At 43.5% G+C, this 22525-nt stretch overlaps 3 protein-coding genes and 1 non-coding gene across 5 annotated transcripts; 1 reads left to right on the top strand and 3 right to left on the bottom strand.

Annotated features, from left to right (window-relative positions):
* Nucleotides 1-1456: 1456 nt before the first annotated feature.
* On the bottom strand, nt 1457-2378 carry rps29 (ribosomal protein S29). Its single transcript, XM_054762034.1, has 3 exons — nt 2264-2378; nt 1794-1893; nt 1457-1588 (listed from the first exon to the last, which is right to left on the bottom strand). The coding sequence occupies exons 1-3, from the start codon at nt 2371-2373 to the stop codon at nt 1580-1582; spliced, it is 219 nt and encodes a 72-aa protein (XP_054618009.1). The 5' UTR covers nt 2374-2378; the 3' UTR covers nt 1457-1579.
* Nucleotides 2379-4484: 2106 nt separating this feature from the next.
* On the bottom strand, nt 4485-4572 carry trnay-gua (transfer RNA tyrosine (anticodon GUA)). The gene is given in 2 exon segments: nt 4485-4520; nt 4536-4572. It is a non-coding gene; the product is annotated as a tRNA-Tyr (tRNA).
* Nucleotides 4573-4748: 176 nt separating this feature from the next.
* On the top strand, nt 4749-12309 carry mgat2 (alpha-1,6-mannosyl-glycoprotein 2-beta-N-acetylglucosaminyltransferase). The gene is made up of 2 exons (XM_054762024.1): nt 4749-4900; nt 7291-12309. Exon 2 carries the CDS (start codon nt 7521-7523, stop codon nt 8907-8909), a length of 1389 nt encoding a protein of 462 aa, XP_054617999.1. The 5' UTR covers nt 4749-4900; nt 7291-7520; the 3' UTR covers nt 8910-12309.
* Nucleotides 12310-15143: 2834 nt separating this feature from the next.
* Nucleotides 15144-21590, bottom strand: wdr20b (WD repeat domain 20b). Of its 2 annotated transcripts, none has more exons than XM_054762022.1 (4): nt 21300-21590; nt 19025-19207; nt 17520-18941; nt 15144-16318 (listed from the first exon to the last, which is right to left on the bottom strand). In XM_054762022.1, the coding sequence occupies exons 1-4, from the start codon at nt 21546-21548 to the stop codon at nt 16262-16264; spliced, it is 1911 nt and encodes a 636-aa protein (XP_054617997.1). In that variant the 5' UTR covers nt 21549-21590; the 3' UTR covers nt 15144-16261. The 2 variants fall into 2 exon arrangements, with proteins under 2 accessions (XP_054617997.1, XP_054617998.1); XM_054762023.1 differs by having other exon boundaries at nt 21311-21499.
* Between the last annotated feature and the right edge of the window lie 935 nt (nt 21591-22525).

Raw genomic sequence — 22525 nt, 5'->3', positions numbered from 1 at the left:
GTGTGCTGATTTATGAGATTGGGAGGTAATGTAAGGTTTAATTGGATTATGGGGGATTTTGTTGACTTCTGGGGGTATACCGTACCTGATTAGTTGATCCGGTGCTGTGCATTTATCAGCTCTTAAGCAGCTGGCGTGGTATTTCTCACATCAGCACCGTGGCAACAGAAAGATAAAATGGAAGGGTCATGTCAAAAAATATAAACCAATGATAAATTACTCAACGTTTTTCAACTCAACTGGAAAATGTATTTTTTTAAATGTTCTCAACTTGTCTGTTTGTTCCTTGCAGGGGTGCGCCCAGAGTGCAAACTGTGAGGGCAACTATTGTGAACCCCCCTTCGGGTCACCCAATTTTTTTTACGGCCAAAGCCTTTATTGGTTCATTTGCAAGTGATTGTGACGCTAAAACGTGACGTCGCGCTTATTCAGAGAAGCAAAAGTGTGCTGTTGCTGCCATCTAGTGACACAAATACAATCTCTTTTTTTACTTTTATAAAAAGCCATTTTTATCTCAACACTGCCCTGTTTTGGAAAAATACCCACATTTAACTTTAATAACCTTGTTTAAAATGTGTTTTTTTAAAGGCATGTCTTGCCCCCCATGTCATCCCCCACCCTCCTTAAGGATTTTATTCAACAGAAGGCAGTGAGTGGGATTGGCACGACGGACACGCCTCGTGAGGACTGTGGGGTAGAAAATATATATATTTATGAGTATTTATGTACATTGTACATGTATAATACGGGTGCGTGCACTCTTTCAAGTCGACATGAGCTATATCTTACTATAAAACATATCAAATCTAACCGGTAAACTTTGAAACTACCGTACTATACTAAATACTAAAGATTAGTATTTCCCATTCATAGTTTCAAAGTTTACCAGTAATCAAAGTAGTTCATATCATTCAATATGGCAATAATTACTCATAATTCCTCAATAGTTGTGTAAGCAACTACTGAGTCAAAATAGCTACATAGCGTTCATTAGACAAACTTCATTTATTACATCCAGTTAGGACTTGCTATCAAACATTCCTGATTTACAAGAAATGAAAATGATTATGCAAAAGGAAATGCAGCTGAGGTCTAGGAAACATATTAGTAAAGTTTCAGCAATGGGAACATTTCCCAATTCATCATGAAATTATGCTTAACAAACAGAAGTGTAGAAAATTCAACATATAATCACAGCAATTGTCTGTTAAAACCTAGTCCAACTGGACTGCTCTTTTCATTATTTGACCACTATAATTTAGACACATTACGTGCTTAAGAAAAGCAGCCTTTTCTGTCTATTTTAGTTTTAAATTAAGATAATAGTGATACTATAATTTTCTATAAAATGTGATTATATAGACCACAATATTAAACCACAATAATTAAGCATGTGTTGTTGCCAGTCAGTGTTAGTGCAGTGCGTTGTATGTGGTGCTTTGAAAACAGAGAAACATTCTGTTTGGAAAACAACAAACATTTATTTGAAGTGTGTAGAACTTGACATCTTGCATCCGGCCTTCCAGGTAACATTTGGCCATTTGATGATTGCGGAGGACGCCTCTGCGCAAGACGACATTTAATCCAGCTGTAAAGCAAAGACAAACAAACTCAGGTGAGCTTTAGGAACATTTAACAGACTCGCAGCAAAATGCACAATGACTCATTAACTGTGCACCTCTGCAGCATTAGGAGGTTGCGTTCAAGTACATCAGCGAGAAAGCAGACATTTGTTGACAAGCAGTATATATAAAAGACCATTCCCCTCAAAAAAAAGAGAGTATGAAACTCGCCTTGACGAAGCCGATGTCCTTGGCGTACTGCCTGAAGCACTGGCGGCACATGTTCAGCCCGTATTTACGGATCAGACCGTGTCTGTTCGAGCAAACCCGACTGGGGGAAGAAATGTACAGTTTTAGGAGCTTTCATGAAAGCAACATTCACATGCTAGTAGAGACATAGCGTAACAGAACCAATTGATAATTTCGTCTTTAACCACACGAATGGTCTACTTTGACAAGTTCACCAATTGTGGTTTATTATTTTTCTACGTTAACATAAGTAGACTTGTGGTGTGTCGGCTATGTCAATATGCTAACCGGAGCTAGCTGTTAGCAACGCGCCGCCATGTTTATTCCGGTGGAGCCTCCATGCGGTGCTCTTTTGATTATCAATTCCACGATAACAGGAACCCACAAACACAGCCAAACTAACCACACTTGGGACACAAACGACCGCTGAGTGCAACGACAGCGGAACTGACCAGGATCGGGATCCTTGTCCGAATTTTCGGGGGTGACTCCAGTAGAGCTGCTGGTGGCCCATCTTGTCTCTTTCGCTCGAGCGTCGGAAAGGAAAACGACTGGTGCGCATGCGCAAATGAAACACTCGGAGCCTGTTTCCGGCGAGAGTTTGCTTTGAGCGTCACCTTGCGGCATGGAAGACCCCATAAACACACGATGACTATATTATACGGCATTTCATTTAACACATTCAACTAATGATGTGAACAATTAGTCTATCAGGACTGTGTTCGATTAAATCCCACATTTACTGTAATTCTATAGTTTCCGCTGCGTCTTACTAATTGAAAATGAATGATTTATTTGTTTTCCCGCGACCCTGATTAGGAAAAGCTGCATAGAAACGGATGGATGGATGGACTTGTTTGTTTCCCTCTACTGGTGGTGCAAGTGTCGTCGTCTCTTAAAGTGTTTTCGATCCCCGTGACATTTGTCAAATGAAAATGATCACCCTATAGAGGGGGGAAATCAAAGACACCCCAAAAATGAAAGTGAAAAAATGATGCAGCACACTGGTCCATTTGGCTAAAATGTCATTGTAGCAACTCAAAATGATTCTCAGTAGTTTGTGTGGCCCCCACGTGCTTGTACGCATGCCTGACAACGTCGGGGCATGCTCCTAATGAGACTACGGATGGTGTCCTGGGGGATCTCCTCCCAGATCTGGACCACGGCATCACTGAGGTACCTGAACGCATGGAGGAGATTCCAGGAGACAGGTAGTTACTCCAGGAGAGCTGGACAGGGCCGTAGAAGGTCCTTCAACCCTCAGCAGGATCGATATCTGCTCCTTTGTGCAAGGAGGAACAGGATGAGCACTGCCAGAGCCCTACAAAATGACCTCCAGCAGGCCACTGGTGTGAATGTTTCTGACCAAACAATCAGAAACAGGCTCCATGAGGGTGGCCTGAGGGCCCGACGTCCTGTAGTGGGCCCTGTGCTCACTGCCCAGCACCGTAGAGCTCGATTGGCATTTGCCATAGACCACCAGAATTGGCAACTACACCACTGGTGCCCTGTGCTCTTCCCTGATGAGAGCAAGTTCAACCTGAGCACATGCGACAGACGTGAAAGGGTCTGGAGATGCCGTGGAGAACGTTATGCTGCCTGCAACATCATTCAGCATGACCGCTTTGGTGGTGGGTCAGTGATGGTCTGGGGAGGCATATCCCTGGAAGGACGCACAGACCTCTACAGGTTAGATAACGGCACCCTGACTGCTATTAGGTATCGGGATGAAATCCTTGGACCCATTGTCAGAACCTACGCTGGTGCAGTGGGATCTGGGTTCCTCCTGGTCCACGACAATGCCCAACCTCATGTGGCTAGTGTATGCAGGTAGTTCCTGGAGGATGAAGGAATTGATACCATTGACTGGCCCCCACGTTCACCTGACCTAAACCCAATAGAACACCTCTGGGACATTATGTTTAGGTCCATCTGGCGCCTCCAGGTTGCTCCTCAGACTGTCCAGGAGCTCATTGATACCCTGGTCCAGATCTGGGAGGAGATCCCCCAGGACACCATCCGTAGTCTCATTAGGAGCATGCCCCCACGTTGTCAGGCATGCGTACAAGCACGTGGGGGCCACACAAACTACTGAGAATCATTTTGAGTTGCTACAATGACATTTTGGCAAAATGCACCAGTGTGCTGCATCATTTTTTCACTTTCATTTTTGGGGTGTCTTTGATTTCCCCCCTCTATAGGGTGATCATTTTCATTTCTATCAAATTATGTGGCCTCATTTTGTTACTAATACATCACCCACTTATTATCAGGAAACATATTCAACATCATTTTTTCCCCAGTTTAGATCTGATGTGTTTTCCAAGTGTTCCACTATTTTTTTAGCAGTGTATATATATATATATATATTGTCTTCTTACTGTTATTTATTATGTATTATTATTCTGATTATTGTAGAAAATATGACGTGGAATGCAGGAAGTGAACAACAGGTACTGCACTAGATGTGGAATAGATGGGGGGTAGGACTAAATAAGCTTTGCTTCTTCCTACTCCTTTTGGACATGTGGAACTGTGAAAGGATGATTCATGAGATGTATTACATTGTAACCTTCATGTTCAAATAAACTAAACCAAACCAAACAGTTCGAAACAACTATTATGGGTTTGTCTTCCATAATGAAAGAAAAGAAAAATTAAAAGAAAAAGAACTCCTTCGAGCCGGATTTGAACCAGCGACCTAAGGATCTCTGTTTGTTCAACCTACAGTCCTCCGCTCTACCAACTGAGCTATCGAAGGGATGAAAAGGTAGTGGAGATAGCCAAATATGTTTATAATGCGGCTACGATTCGTGATGTGCATGATTTAATATGTTTTATGATACAATCGCTATCGTTAGGTGTCGTAAGTTAACTGTAGCAAAAAAGGTGGAAGTCGCCCGTCAAAAAAAGAAACAAATCAGCAGATGCACCGCGAGTGCCACCTGCAGGACAAACGAACGCTGTCCGCCAGCACAAGCATCCACCAGTTGGCCGCTAACTGCTCCAATGGAGGGATGGAGGAAAACAGGACACGGAACAAACTGACGTTTCCTTCTCAAGTGGACGTTCGGCCGCTCCGATATTAGGTAACCGAACTCCACAACACGGCGATTCTGGTTTTTCGGGAGCGGACACCGGCTGCGTTTTTGAGCTATTCGGTCACTACCAGACGGGCTGCTAGCCTAGCCTAGCCTAGCATACCATAGCCCAGCCCAGCTAACTTCAAGTGTTGCCATTGCTGCTAGCATGCTGGGACTGTCTCTGAAGAGTCAAACCAACACTTTTGCTTTGACATATAATTAAGTAGCATATGTGACGATATATGTTGTGCAATCATGTTCTGTGGGATTGTCGCTAGTTTAGCGGGGGAGGGGGGACGTCAAGGGAAGGAATCACTTGGTAAACATGACGAAAATAAAGGTTGAATTTCTAGAAGCTAAGCATAAGCATCAATTATGTTTAAAAAAAATACAAGCAAGCAGCTGTGCTATTAAGATATTACAGTTCATTAGTACAAGTCGTACTACTAATGTAATGAGTTGACTAATGACTAATAATGCAATTACTTGTATTATTATTACGGCAATGTGTTGATATGCAAACTGAGGCTGTTGCTTTAGTAGCTATTTTGACTACTTGCCATAAATTGTCATGTTTTTTTAATCCACACGACAGTGAGCACTTGCAAAGGTCTATATAATGACCAAATCAGCCTGGTCTTGACTCTTGCCACTGGTCTGTTTAATCCACTTAAAGGCATCTCACACAAGCTTGATCAGCGGAAAAGAGGGCGGGGGGGTTGGTGCGGTGGGCACTGGGGGGGGGGGGTTTGTCACGCTGCATCAGTTGTTATCTCGTGACCTACTTAAAAACAAAACTGTATATATGGAAACATGCTAATACCTGAGATCAAGGGCCCACAAACAGCAGGTTTGATGAAAGTGGGACACCATCGCTGAGGCTTTTTCCATGTTGACATGCACATCAAACAATGTCCTTCAACAACAGTGCAGGCGCAGGAAATGAATTGATTTAGCATTAAGGAGGCTGATTTGTAGCGCTATTGAACTGTACTTACTTACAAAAAAAAAATGGCTGTTAGTATATGTGCATGTGGGACAGATCAATTATTAGTTAAGTCCCATATGATTTGTTTGCATTCCGATACAAATTTTGTAGTTCCAGGGTGAAAAAGAACAGACGGGAAAGTGGGCCACTTTGGTTGTACCACTTAACCTTGGTGTGTCCAAAGTATTTCCAGCGAGGGCCACATAGTGAAAAATGAAAGGATGCAACTCTGCCACTTCTAGGTTTTGCAAAGCAACACATGTACTGTAGATCTGCTAAGAAGGTATATACTGAACTGTATATTTCAAGAAAAAGCTGCATCTCGGCTTTGTCGTATCGGTGAAAAGGCCTATTATTAGTATCAACTTCACTCTTTGCTCTTTTTCCCCATTTTTTATGATTTTTTGTTTCAACTTCATTTCAACTCTCTTCTTCAGTAATTGTTGCAAATGTTCTTCTGGTAATATTATGACTTTATTCCCATAATATTATACCGTTTTTCCCCAACCTAATTTTCCAAATATGACGACTTTATTTTGTGATGTATGTTTGTTATTACAACACAACAGCTTTTTTCTTTAATATTCCAACTCCATGCAGTAAAATTGCGTTTTATTGTCGTTAGAACAAGACTTGTTTTTCTTAATATTTTGGCTTTATTCTTGTAAAGTTCCATTTCACTTCTATTTTTTTTTCAAAATATTTTAACTTTTTAAATAATCTTCGTAAATTGTCTTCTGGTAGTTGACTTAATTGCCGCAATACTTTAAAAATTGAATTAAATTAAAAATGTATGTGTTGTTTTGTTTGATTTACAATTTATTACGACATTAAACCCAACGAAAATGACATTATTAGTCCTCATAATTTTACAGTACGTTATTGTTGTAAAACTATGACTTTTTTCTCTTAATATTTTGACTTTATTCCTGTAAAATTACTGTGGCTTTTTCCATTTTTGCCGTCTTTAAAAAAAAAAAAAAAATTATAAAGTTTTCTTGTTAAAGTCTATTTTTGGAACTTGCCACGGACTTAACCATTTCCGGTTCTGTCATATTAATTCATCAACATGTTTTCTTTTTGCCATCACTGGTACGCTTCTGAGCCAACATCACAAAAAAGTAAAAGAAAAAAAAACAGCCATGGAGTTCGTCCTTTGAGCTGGATCTCATAAGACTTGTGTGGTATTTTTACCCCAAATGTGTGTCAGTTTCGAAAAAAAGGTACTTCTCTGTTTATATGGGATGTCCTGCATGTGTAGGACAAAGTAGTCTCCATGGTATTGCTACTTTCTAAAGATCCAACACCTACAGTACCTATACCACCTAATCATGTGACTAGTGATGACTTGTCCCTATTTCCTTCCTAATACACACAAACTTTATGTATCGGTTTGTTTTCCATCCAGGCGGTTCGCAGTCACTGCAACCTTGCTGCCTTCCAGCAACTGTCATGCCTTATGGAGTATTCAGCCCCCGCCCCCACCAGCGGCAGTGGAGCGGGATCCATGCTTCCAGCAATTAGCACCTCCCTGGTGCCTTTTTGACCACGCTTTGTGAACCGCATCACCACAGCTCTTTGATTTTCAAACTCTTCTGACAATTCAGCGCCCCTTTTTGAGAGCCCCGATCCCCTATCATGAGATTCCGAATCTACAAGAGGAAGGTGGTGATACTGACTCTGGTGGTTGTCATTTGCGGCCTAGCCTTCTGGAGCAGTGGACGACAGAAGAAAAGCGACACTTTCCCGAAGGAAGCAGAGGCGGTGAGGAGAGGTAACGGCATTGGCAGCAGTAGCCTCAACAATCATATCCAGTTACCAGCCACGCCTGCTGTTAGCCGAGCACCCGTTCCGCCTCCGGTCGTCCAAACAAATGAGACGCGCCTGGAAAGAACAAAAGGTAATGAAAACAAAGCAAACATGGACAATACTACGTTGGTGTACCGTGGCATCGTCTTCCAGCTTAACTTTGACCAGACGATAAGAAACGAGGAGAAGTTTAAAGCAGCGCGCCAGAAGGACGACCTGGTTGTGGTGGTCCAAGTCCACAACAGACCAGATTACCTGAAGCTGCTAGTGGACAGCTTGCGGAAAGCCAGAGGAGTGGAAAGCATACTGCTGATATTCAGCCATGACTACTGGTCCCCCGAGATCAACAAAGTAGTCAGCTCAGTGGACTTCTGTCAAGTCCTTCAGATTTTCTTCCCATTCAGCATCCAGCTGTACCCACAGGAGTTCCCCGGTAACGACCCCAAGGACTGTCCGAGGGACATTCCAAAAAAGGAGGCCTTAAAGCTGGGATGCATAAACGCAGAGTACCCCGACTCGTTCGGGCACTACCGTGAGGCCAAGTTCTCCCAGACCAAGCACCACTGGTGGTGGAAGTTGCACTTTGTTTGGGACAGAGTCCACGTCCTCAAGCATCATGATGGTCTTGTCCTGCTGACCGAGGAGGACCACTTCCTGTCTCCCGACTTTATCCATCTGCTGAGGCTGATGTCGACCCTGAAAAGGGAGCAGTGTAGTGACTGCGACATCCTGTCGCTGGGCAGCTACAGCCACATCGGCTACTCCAGCAAAGCCAACAAGGTGGAAGTAAAGGCGTGGAAGTCCACGGAGCACAACATGGGCATGGCTCTGAGTCGAGAGACCTACCAGAAGCTCATGCGGTGCACGGACACGTTCTGCACCTACGATGACTACAACTGGGACTGGTCTTTGCAACACTTGACCGTGTCCTGCCTGCCTTCTTACTGGAAGGTCATGGTCAGCGAGGCGCCACGGATTTTCCACGCTGGGGACTGCGGCATGCACCACAAGAAGACCACTTGCATGCCAGCCAGCCAGAAAACAAAGATAGAAAATATCCTGCAGAGCAGCGGGAACCAGCTGTTCCCCAAGAACCTCCTGATCACCAAGAGACTGCCATCCAACGGGGCCGGAGGGGTGGCCCCGCATGTGAAAAATGGGGGCTGGGGAGATATCAGGGACCATGAACTCTGCAAGAGTTACGTTCGATTACAGTGACCTTAATTGTTACGATTTGTCTCTTTTGCATCCTCTATAAAGAACGCCTTTTCAAACTAAATCTTTATGGATTTTTCTTCATATTGCCTGTTTTACTGGACTGTTCCAAATAAAGATGAATGTTGGATCTTTGAATGTTGAATTATTGTATTCGACCGGCGTGTTCAGTTTTCTTCCAACTTGGCACATTTTTGGCATAGCGTGCATGTTTCCTGTCTGAGATCTTAGGGCCTGTCCACACTGGAACGTTTTCAGGTGAAAACGCTAAAAGTATTTAATTGTTTCAGCCTTTCATCCACATGGCTACAGTGTTCTGGGTGCCCATCTATCTTCCGCCTATCTGAGGTCAGGTCACGGAGGCAGCAGTCTGAGCTGGGAAGCCGAGACTTTTCCTCCTCCCGGCGGATCCCAAGGTGTTCCCAGACCAGTTGAGAGACTAGCGGGTGGACGTGCCCTGAACACTTCCCCAGGGAGGCATCCAGGAGGCCTCCTGACCAGATGCGCGAGCCACCTCATCTAGCTCCTCTCAGTGCAGAGGAGCAGCGGTTCTACTCGAGGTTCTCCCGGTTGACAGCAGTGCTTCTCACCTTCTTGCAAAGGGAGAGCCCAGCCACCCTATGGAGGAAACTCGTTTCGGCTGCTTGCACCCGTGATCTTGTCCTTTCGGTCACTACGCAAAGCTCATGACCACATGTGAGGATAGGAATGTAGATGGGCCGGTAAATTGAGAGCTTTGCCTTTCGGCTCATCTCCCTCTTCACCTCAACGGACCGATGCAGAGGCCGCATTACCGCAGACGCCGCACCAATCCGCCTGGCGGTTGTACGTTCCATCCTTCCTTCACTTGTGAACAAGACCCAGAGGTACTTAAACTCCACTTGGGGCAGGATTCCCTGACCCGGAATGGCACGCCACCCTGTTCCTTGCAAGAAGAGGGACTCTGACTTGAGGGGCTGATTCTTATCCCAGCTGCTTCACACTCGGCTGCGAACCGATCCAGTGAGAGTTGAAACAGTATTTTTTTTTAAACTGCTTCCAGAGTGGGGAAAATCTGACAATGCCGCCTTGTCGTTGCCGTGTGGACACGCAAAACACGACACTCTAAGAACTATGATATTGTCAAGTTGTTTTGGTGGGCTTAAGCCAGCCTGCACTTGAAAAGGTCGAGAATATCGTCAAGGATGCTTTATCAACTCAAGTCCGGTAGACTTTCTTGAGTTTTATTTCACACTTCCAATTTTGTTTACAGGTGCTTTTCGGGTTAGTTTGATAAACTTGAATCAACGAGGAACAGCACCAAATTACTACTCAAGACTAAACACAGTTGTAACTTCGGAACAACCATAGTTGGGTACATAGCAGTGGTCGCTCCTCTCTGGTGTTCTCTCGTTACACTCGTTTTAAGTCGTGCTGTCTCTTGTTTATCCACCTAATTTACCTATCATTTACTTGATACAACCACCTAGCATCATATAATGCACGTCATAAGTCAAAGGCATCACACTCAGTTTTGGATCACATTTTGTGACAGAGATCTGAAAGTCATGCATTTTTATCATAATTGTCATACTCTTTGATACGGTGATGTACAGTCACGTGACACTTATTTTTAACAATATATTCTCAAAAAAGCCCAATTTGATTGAACAGATACTTGACCAGAAGTGAGCAGTCGTGTACTGCTGCCCGAAAAGCCAACGTAATATCTGAATAGTTTGACTGGCACAGCTCCAGTTGACATTCTCCTGTATATTTTTAGTCTTATACTCCAAAGTGGCTCGCAGAAGTAATTTCACTTGGCCATCAGTGTAGACAAGCCGGACAAACGGCAGACCTCATGTGCATGCGTTGGTTTTGATGTGTCACGTAGTCTTATCTGTGTGTCTGTTTACAGCGCCACATGTTGGTGTGCCATATGTACTCCATCTTTTACACCCAGTGACCCGTTCCCGTGTGGACAACCTTAGACAGCATTCTGGAGAACCTTCTCTTGTTTTGTGGAAAGTAATCCTGTCCAATCCAATCTGTCTTTTGGTATGACAGATTGTGTAATTTCTTTTGGTCTGATTTGGTATACCACCTCCTTCCGGTGTCGTGATGCTCCCCCCAGTGGTCCTGATAGCTCCTTCAGCAGTAGTTCCTGGAATTGATGATGTGGTAAATATCTGCGTCCAGGGGCACGGACTCTTGCCTGTTTTTCATAGGCGGTAGTTCGTTTCTGGATAATCGCTTTGATCGGTGATTAGTTTAGCCTTGTTTGCTAGCAATACTTGCAGCCTTACCGTTTCCCAGCTTGAGGATTTTTCAAGGAATCATTATCTCATGCCAGAAAATATTCAAGCTGAAGGTGTCTGCAAGCAATCCTGTGATCAGTGTCAGGAAAAGCGGCCAAATAATCCAAAACAAAGTATGCAAACTCACTGCCTCAGTAAGCGGATGCATGACCGCTAGCATAGTCAAAGTAAAATGCAGCAGCCTCCTAGCGGTACCACCTGGAAAAAAATTGTTTATTTGAAGGGAGGTGTTTGTTTATAGTGAACAGACCATGGTATGGCGTGTATTGGAGTATTACTGTAACAGCCTGCTTTTCATGTGACATCTACCCTGCTGTGTCGAGGTCACCCAAATTAGCAAATTGCTCTGCGACTCCTCATGGACGTCCAATAATAACAATAATAATCAGGCCTCTTGTCTCTGGGGACGGCTTAGAATAGATTGGGACTGGGAGGAAGCAGCGCTGGTCTATGTGTAAATGCTTTGCTGACGCTTTCAAATCCTCACAAGAATGTACGACGTACTTAAACCGCGGGACAGGACGGAAGCTGTTCAAGGACGAGAACTTGGTTTGGGCGGTTAATGCTTTTTCCCAGAAACAATTTGAGAGACGTGGCATGATGCACTGCTGTTGTCTGTGTTTTGTCCCCCAACACTGGACTCACAGCACTGCAACAGCATTAATCATTCACAGGCGCTGTAAACAACATGGCAGTCCCAACTAACGACTTCCTTTCTAACCAGGCTCTATTTTCCTCTTTTTTTTTCATCGGCATGCAAATAAAGAGATGAAATGCTTGCGCAGGTGTTTTGGGGGGGGGACATAAAGTAGGTGATAAAGACTTTAGAAAGCACTGATGCTGACTAAGCCACTCGCCATCGATCGCTTTGTGATGTCGCCGTTTGTTGCTTTAACGACCCGCCGGGCACTCTTACTGTCCTAAATGCACGTCATTAAAAATGGACGGGTGCTTTTACTGTCTGCTTGGAAATGATGGTGAAATATTTATACGCCGTATAGATTAGTAGAGTGCACTTGTACAGAGCATGGGACAGCATAAACGTATAGACATTTATTGTGGGCTATTCCTGCAGTACTACCCTCTAGTGGCCTGTCCTAACATTAGCATATTTTAAAGTTATATTAGCATCCTGTGGGCAGCCTATAAGTTCAGGCTCCATCAAGCATTTATACAAGTATTATTTGATGGGGGCTTTTCTGTAGTACTTATTTGTAGCAGCAGTACTGCCCCCTACTGGTTAAATGTACACTCATTTGGTTAGGTGACACTTAACTTTTTAAAATTGATAAAAAAAAACAAAAAAAAAACTTGAATAGTCCAAAAATAAATTTGTTATGGGCAGTTAGTCATTTTGTAACATCAAAATATTACTTGGCGTGTACTGCCCTCTAGTGGCCAGATGTAACCCAACCACAGCATTCATTTGATTACATGACAAATACTTGAATATTCAAAAATTAAATAAAATGCTGCAAAAGCATGCTGGGGGCAAGCATGCTTCTCTCCTGTTTGTGGTAGTGCTCCCAGCTTCCCAGCATGCTTTGCGACACTTTTGTTAAGAGTTGCTAAAAGTTACGTGTTTAGAGTTGAAGGAAACGTGCACTTTTTTCGGAATCGTCCACAATCCTGATGTGAGACATGAACACACACACCTTTCTCTTTTCTGTGCATTCTAAAGATATAAAAACAGGTAACGAGGCACATAATGAGACACACCTATTCCACCTACAAAGGCCGCTATTTAAACACCTCCAAAAACCAACAAGGTTTTCTATCCATGCTGTGAGCATGTAGTAACAGGTACATTCACGATAACGTGTCATATTTACAGTATTTTGGGACCTTCCTTCCTGGGTGCCTTGTTTTCACATAGCAACATCCAAAGGAATGCTACACCTAGCGTTAACTTTTCCAAATTCAAAAACAAAAACACAGCAGTGGTGGCGGCAGCTCCGATATGGAGCGTTAAGCTTTTGCTAGTGGCCTGAGGCATTGAGTGTGTGTGGTGAAGCTCGTCGCTAGCCGGCTAGTAGCTAGCTATTGTGGTGTGGCAAGGTGTCACTACGCCAGTAACGTAGTTCTTAGGTGTAACAAGTTACCCAATGAGAATTTTCCTTCAGCACAAGTATGGATGACGAGCTGTACTCGTTATGATCCGTAACGGATACTCGTCTAAAACGAGTACCCGGCTCAGCCCTAGTGAATAACAATGTCGCTGTAGCTTGGTAATACGCAGGTCACGTAACGCTTTTTGGAGTTTTTTTTCAGAAGGCTTTATAGGCGGAACAGGTGCGTTCCATTACGTCAGGGGTGCTCACACTTTTTTAGCCTGCGAGCTACTTTTAAAATGAACAAGTCCCAAAGATCTACCAACTACTATAAATATAAAAAGTATATATATTTACTATATTTATTTTTAAAAAATTAGTAGGTATTTATGTAGGTTATTCATGTATATCAGGAGTGCACGCACTTTCTCAGCATGCAAGTCCAAATGATCTCTTTCTATAAAACATGTAACATATACAAAATGTACCCAGTAAACTCTGAAATTCTATTGTAAATATTCATGATTAGTATTTCACATTCACATGTTCAAAGTATACAGGTAATCAAAGTAGTTGCTATCATAATTCACTTCAATATGGAAATGAAGATCATTCCACATAAGTCCTAAATAGTTGTGTACTAGTGAGTACTGGTAATATGTCAGTCACATTAGCTATGTAACGTTCATTAGTTGTGTAGTTGTGTCAATAGTTGTGTACTAGTGAGTGAGTACTGGTAATATGTCAGTCACATTAGCTATGCAACGTTCATTAGTTGTGTAGTTGTGTTAATAGTTGTGTACTAGTGAGTACTGGTAATATGGCAGTCACATTAGCTATGTAACGTTCATTAGTTGTGTAGTTGTGTCAATAGTTGTGTACTAGTGAGTGAGTACTGGTAATATGTCAGTCACATTAGCTATGCAACGTTCATTAGTTGTGTAGTTGTGTCAATAGTTGTGTACTAGTGAGTACTGGTAATATGGCAGTCACATTAGCTATGTAACGTTCATTAGTTGTGTAGTTGTGTCAATAGTTGTGTACTAGTGAGTGAGTACTGGTAATATGTCAGTCACATTAGCTATGCAACGTTCATTAGTTGTGTAGTTGTGTCAATAGTTGTGTACTAGTGAGTACTGGTAATATGTCAGTCACATTAGCTATGTAACGTTCATGAGGACACACTGTTCATGTATTACATTCAGTTAGCATTTGCTATCAAACATTAGCCATATACAAAAATGGAAAATGACGACGCAGCCCAAGGCAAGGCAACATATTGAAAAGGTTTCACCAATGGGCACATTTTTAATGTCATCATGAAATAATAGTTTAAGAAGCCAACGTGTAGAAAACACTCATTTCTGTAGTAGAGTTCATGACGCCAAGCAAAGCCAGTCAACAATCTCTCAACACTTTTTTTCTGCGTAGCTAGCCGCTACAAGTGAACAGATAACTTTAGTTATGTAGACATCTTACCGCAGAGTTAGTTCATCCATAATCACAATAAGGTGAAAGTTGCATCTTTGTGTGTATCTTGAAACACTGCGGGAGAGCGAGCACCAATCAGGAGGGGAGCGTCATGTCAGCTGACTTATGTCATATGACGACTACAAAGTGACGTTTACGCCATTGACCCAAACTATCTTGGCGATCTACCGGTAGCTCACGATCGACATAATGGCCGCCCCTGCATTACGTGCATTCTGAGCTGCTTCTTTTTAGCTGTTTTTATATCTTTAGAACACACAGAAAAGACAAAGAGTTGTGAGGATTGCGGATGATGGGCACAAAGTTATTTATCCATCCCTGGTAGTTGTTGCCGTGTGTGTGTTATGTACCTCTTGCACATTCAATTAGTTAAAAAAAATAGAGAGGCGTGGTCATAGTCTGGCAAACAGGTTTTTTTAATAGGCGTCACATGGAGGAAAAGGCTGCCACCGTTCAAATCCTCAGTTTTCCCCCAAAGTGGGCGGCAGGGAAACACCCTCACACCTCCCAAGCAACAACCTGAGATAGCATGAATTGTATCGACATTGTTTAAAAAATAAAATCAAATAAAAATTCATATTAACGCGTCGAGTCAATTCACACTAGGCCGGCGTGCGTTCCTGCGTTTTACCTGAGCTCAAGTGATGGCTGAACGTGTCCTGCCGTCCTTCCAGACAGGCTAGTATTCAGCCCTACCAGTTAGATAAAAGGATCTCCTATATAGCAAACGTTGCGTTAATAAAAATACACCTGAATTCTCTTTATGTACAACACAAGTTGGAGAAAAAAAAATCTGCATATTCAAAATGTTTTAATATTATAGATTCTGTGTTAGAAATAACTCTATTCTCTCAAAAGAGGCTCTTTTTAAACTATTAATCATCTCCATAAATCATTGAAATACAATATTTACATATAATACAGAGCCTGTGCTGTCTGAAAACAATATTAAAATAAACGGTAGAAAGGTTTTTAATTATCCTATTTTTACATATTTTTCAACACTCCCAAAACAAGTACATCTCTTGTCCTCGAACAAACTTTTAAGTGCAAATGTTATTTTTCTAAATCATAAAAGAAGAAAAAAAAAAGATGATTGCAGCATCCAGCGTGGGGGCGGGGCTTCCTAACCTACTTGTCTTCCTTAGATGGGAGTTTTAAAAAAACAAAAAAAGCTAAATTTGTGCAAATACACTTGGTGTGATTTTAAGAAGAACTCCCTGGAGTTTCCAATTCAAATCATCTTTGTTCCTTTCAGGGGCCCGTAAAGAAGAACATCACATCATGTGGGCCGCATAGAGGCTCACAAAACTCTAGGCAGAACCACCACGGCACCCCTACATCACCCAGTCTGACCATTTTAAAGCTTGCTTACCCCCACCCCCGCCACCTCCCACCTCTCGGAAAATAGCACCCATTTCACTGCAGACAAAAGGCGTCAAGTTTCTATGAAGCGGCGACCGCCGTAGCAGCGACACCCTGCCGGACGCGGCCTCTTTCCTGGGAGGGGGCGGGGCTATACGACCGTTCCACTGGGGGAGTTGGTGGGGTTGTTCTGAGATGATAGCAATCCCTGCAGAGACACGGAAGACGCACTGTGATCAGCAAACAAACGAGTCGGGGGGGGGGCAGAATAGCCCTGGGTGGTAGACCAGGTGGGCGGGGCCTAAGTGAGTCACAAAACAAATGTATATGCGACTATTTTTTGGCCTCTTGGTACCTCTACTCCCTATTGACCCTTTTCCTTTAGCAAAAGCAGGTACTACAAGGCACTATTCTAGTACCCGAGGTTCCAAGCACATCAATGGGATACCGCTTCCCTTGCCATATGGCAGGGGTGTCATTTTTGTCGTTTTTGTATCATTTAACAAAAACACTATATATTAATATTAAAGTTGGCGTTTAATGAGGGAAAAGTTGCAATATTACGAGAATAATGTCGTAATAATAATGTGGAATAATAACGTTATTTTAGCAGCATAAAGTTAAAATATTACGAAAAGAGACCTTTTAAAAAAAAAACATTTGCAATATGAAAAACTAAACAAGGAATAAAGTAGAAAATGAGGTTGCAGAAACAGAATACTGTTTGACAACAATAAAGTCAAAAATATTCTGGGAATAAAGTATGCATTATGAGAAGAAAATGTACAAAAACAACCACAGAATTGGGAGAAAAAAAACGCTGTCATTTTCCTGAGAATAAAGTCAATATTAAGAGAAAAAAGTTGCAATTTTATGAGAATTCATTTTTTTGTTAATGTCATTTTAGTAGTATGAAGTTAAGTTTATTTTAAGAGTCATAATATGACAAACTTCATTTTTGGAAAATGAGGTTGGAAAAAAAGGTTATATGATGGAGCTTAAGTCATGACATTCTACATTCTACAAAATAACATTTTTACAAAGATGACTTAAGAAGAAAGTGGAAATATACTTTCAGAATAAAGTTACAATATTTAGACAAAAATCGCAATTTTACGAGAATTTTTAAAAAATCTAATATTTCAGTATCATGACGTTTTTATCTAATATTAAGGAAATAAAGTCATAATATTACAACAAGAAAATGTACAAGCATTATTTAACAAGAAAGTTGAAATATTTGAAAAATATCAGCAAAAATGGTTAAAAAGAGATGTAGCTGGAAAAAAGTTTGGACACCCCTGCCATATGGTATTACGGTATTGACGCATACATTTGTAGTAGCATGTAGCATGTAGCATTGACCTCAGGTATCACATGACGCTCTTCCCAAGGGGCGTGTCACTCACCACTTTCCCAGGCCTCGCCCACGTGCAAACGAAGCCCTCCTGACAGGCCGTGACCAGACAGTCCTCCAGGAAGATTAACACAGTGAGTCTCTCATGGGCGATCTTCTTGCACACCAGCGGCTCCAGCAGCGGCACCTCCTCCATGCGCGGGCACAGCACCGTGCCCAGCGTCTTGGCCGTGTCACCCTTGGGCGCCCGCGAGGCGCTCAGCTGGGTGAGCTTGTCGGTGCTCTTGCTGCCGACGCCACCCACGCTGTGCACGCGCTTGTGGTCCTTCTCCGGGCGCTCCTTGCGCGACTCGTACAACGACAGCGTGGCGAACTTGCCGACGCCGGCGGCGATCAGGGCGCTGTCGATGATGCTGCTGCCCTTGGCTGTGTTGTTGTTGCTGCTGCTGCAGCTGCTGTTGCTGCTGCCGGTGTGACTGTTGGGCGTGCTGCCGCCGCCCGCGGGGTTGGGGGATTGCGGAAGGCTGTTGGAGCGAGGCAGCGTGCCCGGCAGGGAGTTTGGCGTGTTGCCGCCCGTGCTGCTATTGCTAACAGCGTCTTTGCCATTAGTGCCACTGGGATTAGTGGTGGAAGTGGATATAGTGTTTGTTGCGTTTTGTCCAGTGGCTGGAGGGCTAGTGGCACTCATGACATTAGTGTGAGTCCTAGTGCGAGACAACGGGAGGTGAGGGAAGAGGATGTCCTCGGTCAGGTCCCACAGACACAGCTGTGTGTCCTGGCCCACTGACCCAAATCTGTAGGTCATGCTAACAGGCCGACTGTCTGTAGAGTTCCTGTTGGAAAGCCTGGAATGGGCGCTGTTGGCCCTGTCCCGCCCTGCGCTAAAGTGAATCTGCTCGTAAAAGTCCTCATCGCTGCCGCTGAACTCGGCGGGAGGGTCGCCGTCCTCCACACTGGTGGTGCAGTGGTCGAAGGCCACCACGCTCACCCACGACTTGTGGCCGTGTCCCCGGGCGATCACCCTGCAGTCTGAGAAGGACCAGACGGACACCAGGTCGTCCTCCCCGCCCGCGACGATGTAACGTCCGTCGGGGCTCCAGCACACGCACAGCAAGCCTCCAAAGTAGCTCTTCATGGTGCCGTGGAGCTCGGCGGCGTCGAAGCCGAACACCCGCAAGTAGCCGTCTTGGCTGGCGCATGCTAGGAACTTGCCGTCCGGGGAGAAAGCAAACTCGTTGAGCGCCCCGTCCCCCACCGTCCAGCGCAGTAAGGGGTTGCGTCCCGATTTGCTCTTGCAGGTGTGCACGGCGTAGTTTTCCCCCTGCTTGAGGAGCTGGTAGTGCGGCGCGGCGGTGCCACACGCGTTCTCCACGTTGTACAAGTACATGGCCCCACTCGAGTGAGCCACCAAGAAGAGGCTCTCCGAGCCAGGAACCCATCGTACGCACGTCACCCGTGACTTGTCGATGAGTCTCTGAGGGTGAGAAAGAGTGGTCGACGTTAGCATGTAACTCAACTCCACTCATACAGCTCCAACCGAGTTACCCCAGCACCCACCTCCTCGTTAAAGAGCTTGCTGGTCTCCTTCTTTATGGGGTCTATGAGCTGCACCTGGCCCGCCGAGAAGCCCACCAGCAGGGAGACGCTCTCGGCGGTGGCGGTGAGGGCGTTGAAGTCATGACAGGTGGGCTGCGTTCCTTTGTATATCCTCTTGTCTATGGGCTTGCTGAGGTCGGCAGCCTGAAAACAACAAGGACGACGGGACGACGGGAAGACAAACAGCGTTCTTTATCACGGCTATGTCACCAAACTGGACAGACTGGATACAAGATATTTTAAAAGAAAGCTGCCAAACAAAACAGATCGCTCGTGCAGGGCAGAAAGCCCAGGATGCAATGCCACACCTCAACATTCTTACTTCACCGCACGGCAAAAAGAAATCAGAAATTAAAACAAAGATTCAAAATGAGAAATTAAAACAAAGATTCAAAGATATGACAGCATCTCCCTACTGCTTTTAAGAACCTACAGCACACCACCCACAAATAGCAAATAACCACCAGAAATTGAGACACCCCCCCTCCAAAAATAATGCCTATTTTTGACATTGAGGCGCCGCCGTACACCAAGCCAGCTTACTCCTCCAAACCATGAATGACGCTAACAAGCGAACTGCACAACCCAAGTTTAAACCCTAGATATGCCTCACGCGCTTATTAAACACATTTTAAATGATAAAATATATACGTATTCACCACTAATGAATGCCGATGCCGATGAAATGGATGAGGAAGACAAGCATGGCACAGCGCAAGCAGAGATGTGGCGCCACCAGAAGGAAGTACAAGGTACATACGAGCGCTCAGCCATTCAAACTCACACCATTATGTGGAAAAACATCATTTTAGAAGCATAACGTTGAAATATTGACAAAAAAATACATGTTTGTAAGACTTGTAATATTATGAGAAACAAAACAAGTTAGTTTGCGGAAACAGAACACTATTACAAGAATAAATTCAAAATGTTATGGGAATAAAGTCAGAATTGTGAGAAGAAAATGTACAAGAACAAAGTTGAAAAACTGGAAAATTTCAAAAAACAACAGCCGCAGAAGTGGAAGGAAAAGAGCTAATTTTATTTCACCACAAAAAAGTCAACACTAAAAAGGAAAAAAAAGTCTTATTCTAATGAGAGAGAAAAAAGGTGCAATTTTAACTTTTTTTAAAATATTTATTAATGCCATCTTTGAAGCACGAAGTTAAAATATTGAAGAAAAAATACTTTTTAAAATAAAAAAAATGTATTGTGCTAAATTCTAATAATTGTTTTGTTATGTTGTAATATGAGAAACCTAACTTTTGGAATACTAGGTTGGGCACGAAGTTCTAATATTATGACAATAAATGACAAGATACATACCATGCTCCGCGATTTAAACCTCACCCCACCATGTACTGGTTATTATGATGCAGTCAAGCATTATGCTGCACTTTTTATGCTTCATCATCACATATTTATAAATTCTTACCGGCCTAGAGAAGTACCCCAGGATCCACTGCACGGCAAAAACACTAGTCAAAGATCCTCAACATTACAGGGCCACTCGGCTCTTTTTAAAAATCACACATTTTCATTGACAAAAGCAGGTACTACCGGGTAGTACTTCTAGTACTGGGTCAGCCGCTGCCACTTACGGTATGGTACGTCGTACGGTATCGATGCCCAGCTGAGCCGGCATTTGAAACAGCACATTGTAGTCCATAAAGGTTTTGGCCAGTACAAAAACTTCAATAGCAACGAGAGCCGAGCAGAGCCAAGTCGGTCACATGCACTGAGGGGACGGGAGAATATCTTTGAATGTTCTGAACTCCTGTTGCAATGACTGACAGATTAATTCTGGTCAGATTCAATCCACAAGCAATTCCAACCAATCTACACGAATCATCGGTTGAACAGGGTTGCTCAAAAGAACGACACACACAAACAGATGTGTTTTGTCAACAGTCCATCACGTGACATCACATACATCGCGTACGCGCACCAAAAGCGACCACTTCCACGTTAACTGAAAAGCTAGCACTGTCAACGTCGGCGCAATTAGGGGACAAATGATACGTGCCAAACATGAACACGCGACGACGCCACTTAGTTCTGGGACAGACGAGCAAGTGCACAACAAAAACAACCAAGTATGGCGACGTTCTTTAGCGATGCCAACCAACATGGCCAGAACGCTACGTGGCCTTCTGTGGACAATCTGCGCCCTTCAGTGACAGAATTTGACAGTCCGATTTGCTCAAAGCTACAAGCTGCCGTCACCGTTGTTTACCTTTCTCACACCTTTGTAGATATAAAAGTAGAGCTCCCGGCCCACATTGAAGCAAATCCTGTCGCCGTTGCCTGACTGGTCGTTCACGTTGACGAAGGAGACCTTGACGGGGTTGGAGCCCTGCGAGTTGAAAGGCACCCGGTTGGGGCGGCTGTACTCGGAGTGCGTGAGGAGTTTGTAGACGCCTTCCCGTGTGGTGAACTGAGTTTTAATGTCGTTGGTCTCCTTCCCTCCTCCCTCCGCCGCCATCTTGGAAGTCGCCGTTCATCCTTGTCCGGGGACCCGGATGTGAGGGAGTACGCATGTGCCACTGTGGCGCGGTGGGTCCAGCGAACATGCGCACTGAGGGACACACAAGTCACGTGAGGCGAAAAGAGAAAAATAAAGTTTGTGCCGGTGACGAAACCTGTGATCGGGTTTTTATTCGATTTTATTATAAAAAATACTTATTTTATTGATAATTTATATGAAATAGTTCCCAACCAGGACTAACTAATTTAAAAATACAGTTTTTAAAAATAGTTTGTAAATTGCTGCACTGCCATCCTCTGGTCAGCTGGGGTCACATTTACTTGCACGTGGACTAGCAGGGCTACTAGTTAGAAAATGTATTTTAAATAAGTGTCAGCTAAAAGGAGATGTGCATTAATTCATGTTTGTTTTGTGGTTTTAAAGTGAGTATTACTCCGCCTGTATTTCAAATTAAAGGTTAAAAAGCACATTGATTTTGTTTAATGGGCTTGGAAATAAGGCATGAATGAGATGTTGTTCTTTGTATTTTAAAAATTGTTGCTAATTTTTGACAAATTGCCAGGATTGTACAAGATTATTCATACTGGTTCTCCATACATCTGAGGGCTACACCGCAGTTATGGCTGCCGTGTGAGGGTTGCTTGTAACTGTCACTATATATGAACATTTATATGAATATAATCTCATGATATTACGCAATTGCCCATGTATTTGATTAATACAGTATATTTGTACTGACAAACTGATATGAACATATAACTTGCTTTGAAATGAGAAGTGGAGTGAGAATGTCAAGGTGACAAGTATTTATTTTTAATTTTAAAAGATGCTTGGAATATCTTGATGCATGATCAGATAATATTAAAGTTTACAAGAACTGCACGCAGTACAATATGTCTGTCAAAATGAAAAAACAAAATGCATTTAGAAGGAAAAAAGGCTTTTCCGGGCCACATAAAAAAATGTGGAGGGCC

The sequence above is a fragment of the Dunckerocampus dactyliophorus genome, chromosome 19 (genome assembly GCF_027744805.1).
Source record: "Dunckerocampus dactyliophorus isolate RoL2022-P2 chromosome 19, RoL_Ddac_1.1, whole genome shotgun sequence".
Taxonomy (NCBI): Eukaryota; Metazoa; Chordata; class Actinopteri; order Syngnathiformes; family Syngnathidae; genus Dunckerocampus; species Dunckerocampus dactyliophorus.
This window is presented reverse-complemented; position numbering and strand designations above follow the sequence as displayed.

Bases quoted from the DNA above. Each gene is read 5' to 3' on its own strand.
- mgat2 (XM_054762024.1), top strand. From the start codon at position 7,521: ATGAGATTCCGAATCTACAAGAGGAAGGTGGTGATACTGACTCTGGTG.
- wdr20b (XM_054762022.1), bottom strand. From the start codon at position 21,548: ATGGCGGCGGAGGGAGGAGGGAAGGAGACCAACGACATTAAAACTCAG. The intron at 19,208-21,299 runs GTAAACAACGGT...TGTTGTTTTCAG, and splicing joins TCTACAAAGGTGTGAGAAAG to GCTGCCGACCTCAGCAAGCC. The intron at 18,942-19,024 runs GTGGGTGCTGGG...TCTCACCCTCAG, and splicing joins GCAAGCTCTTTAACGAGGAG to AGACTCATCGACAAGTCACG.
- rps29 (XM_054762034.1), bottom strand. From the start codon at position 2,373: ATGCGCACCAGTCGTTTTCCTTTCCGACGCTCGAGCGAAAGAGACAAG. The intron at 1,894-2,263 runs GTCAGTTCCGCT...TTCTTCCCCCAG, and splicing joins GGACAAGGATCCCGATCCTG to TCGGGTTTGCTCGAACAGAC.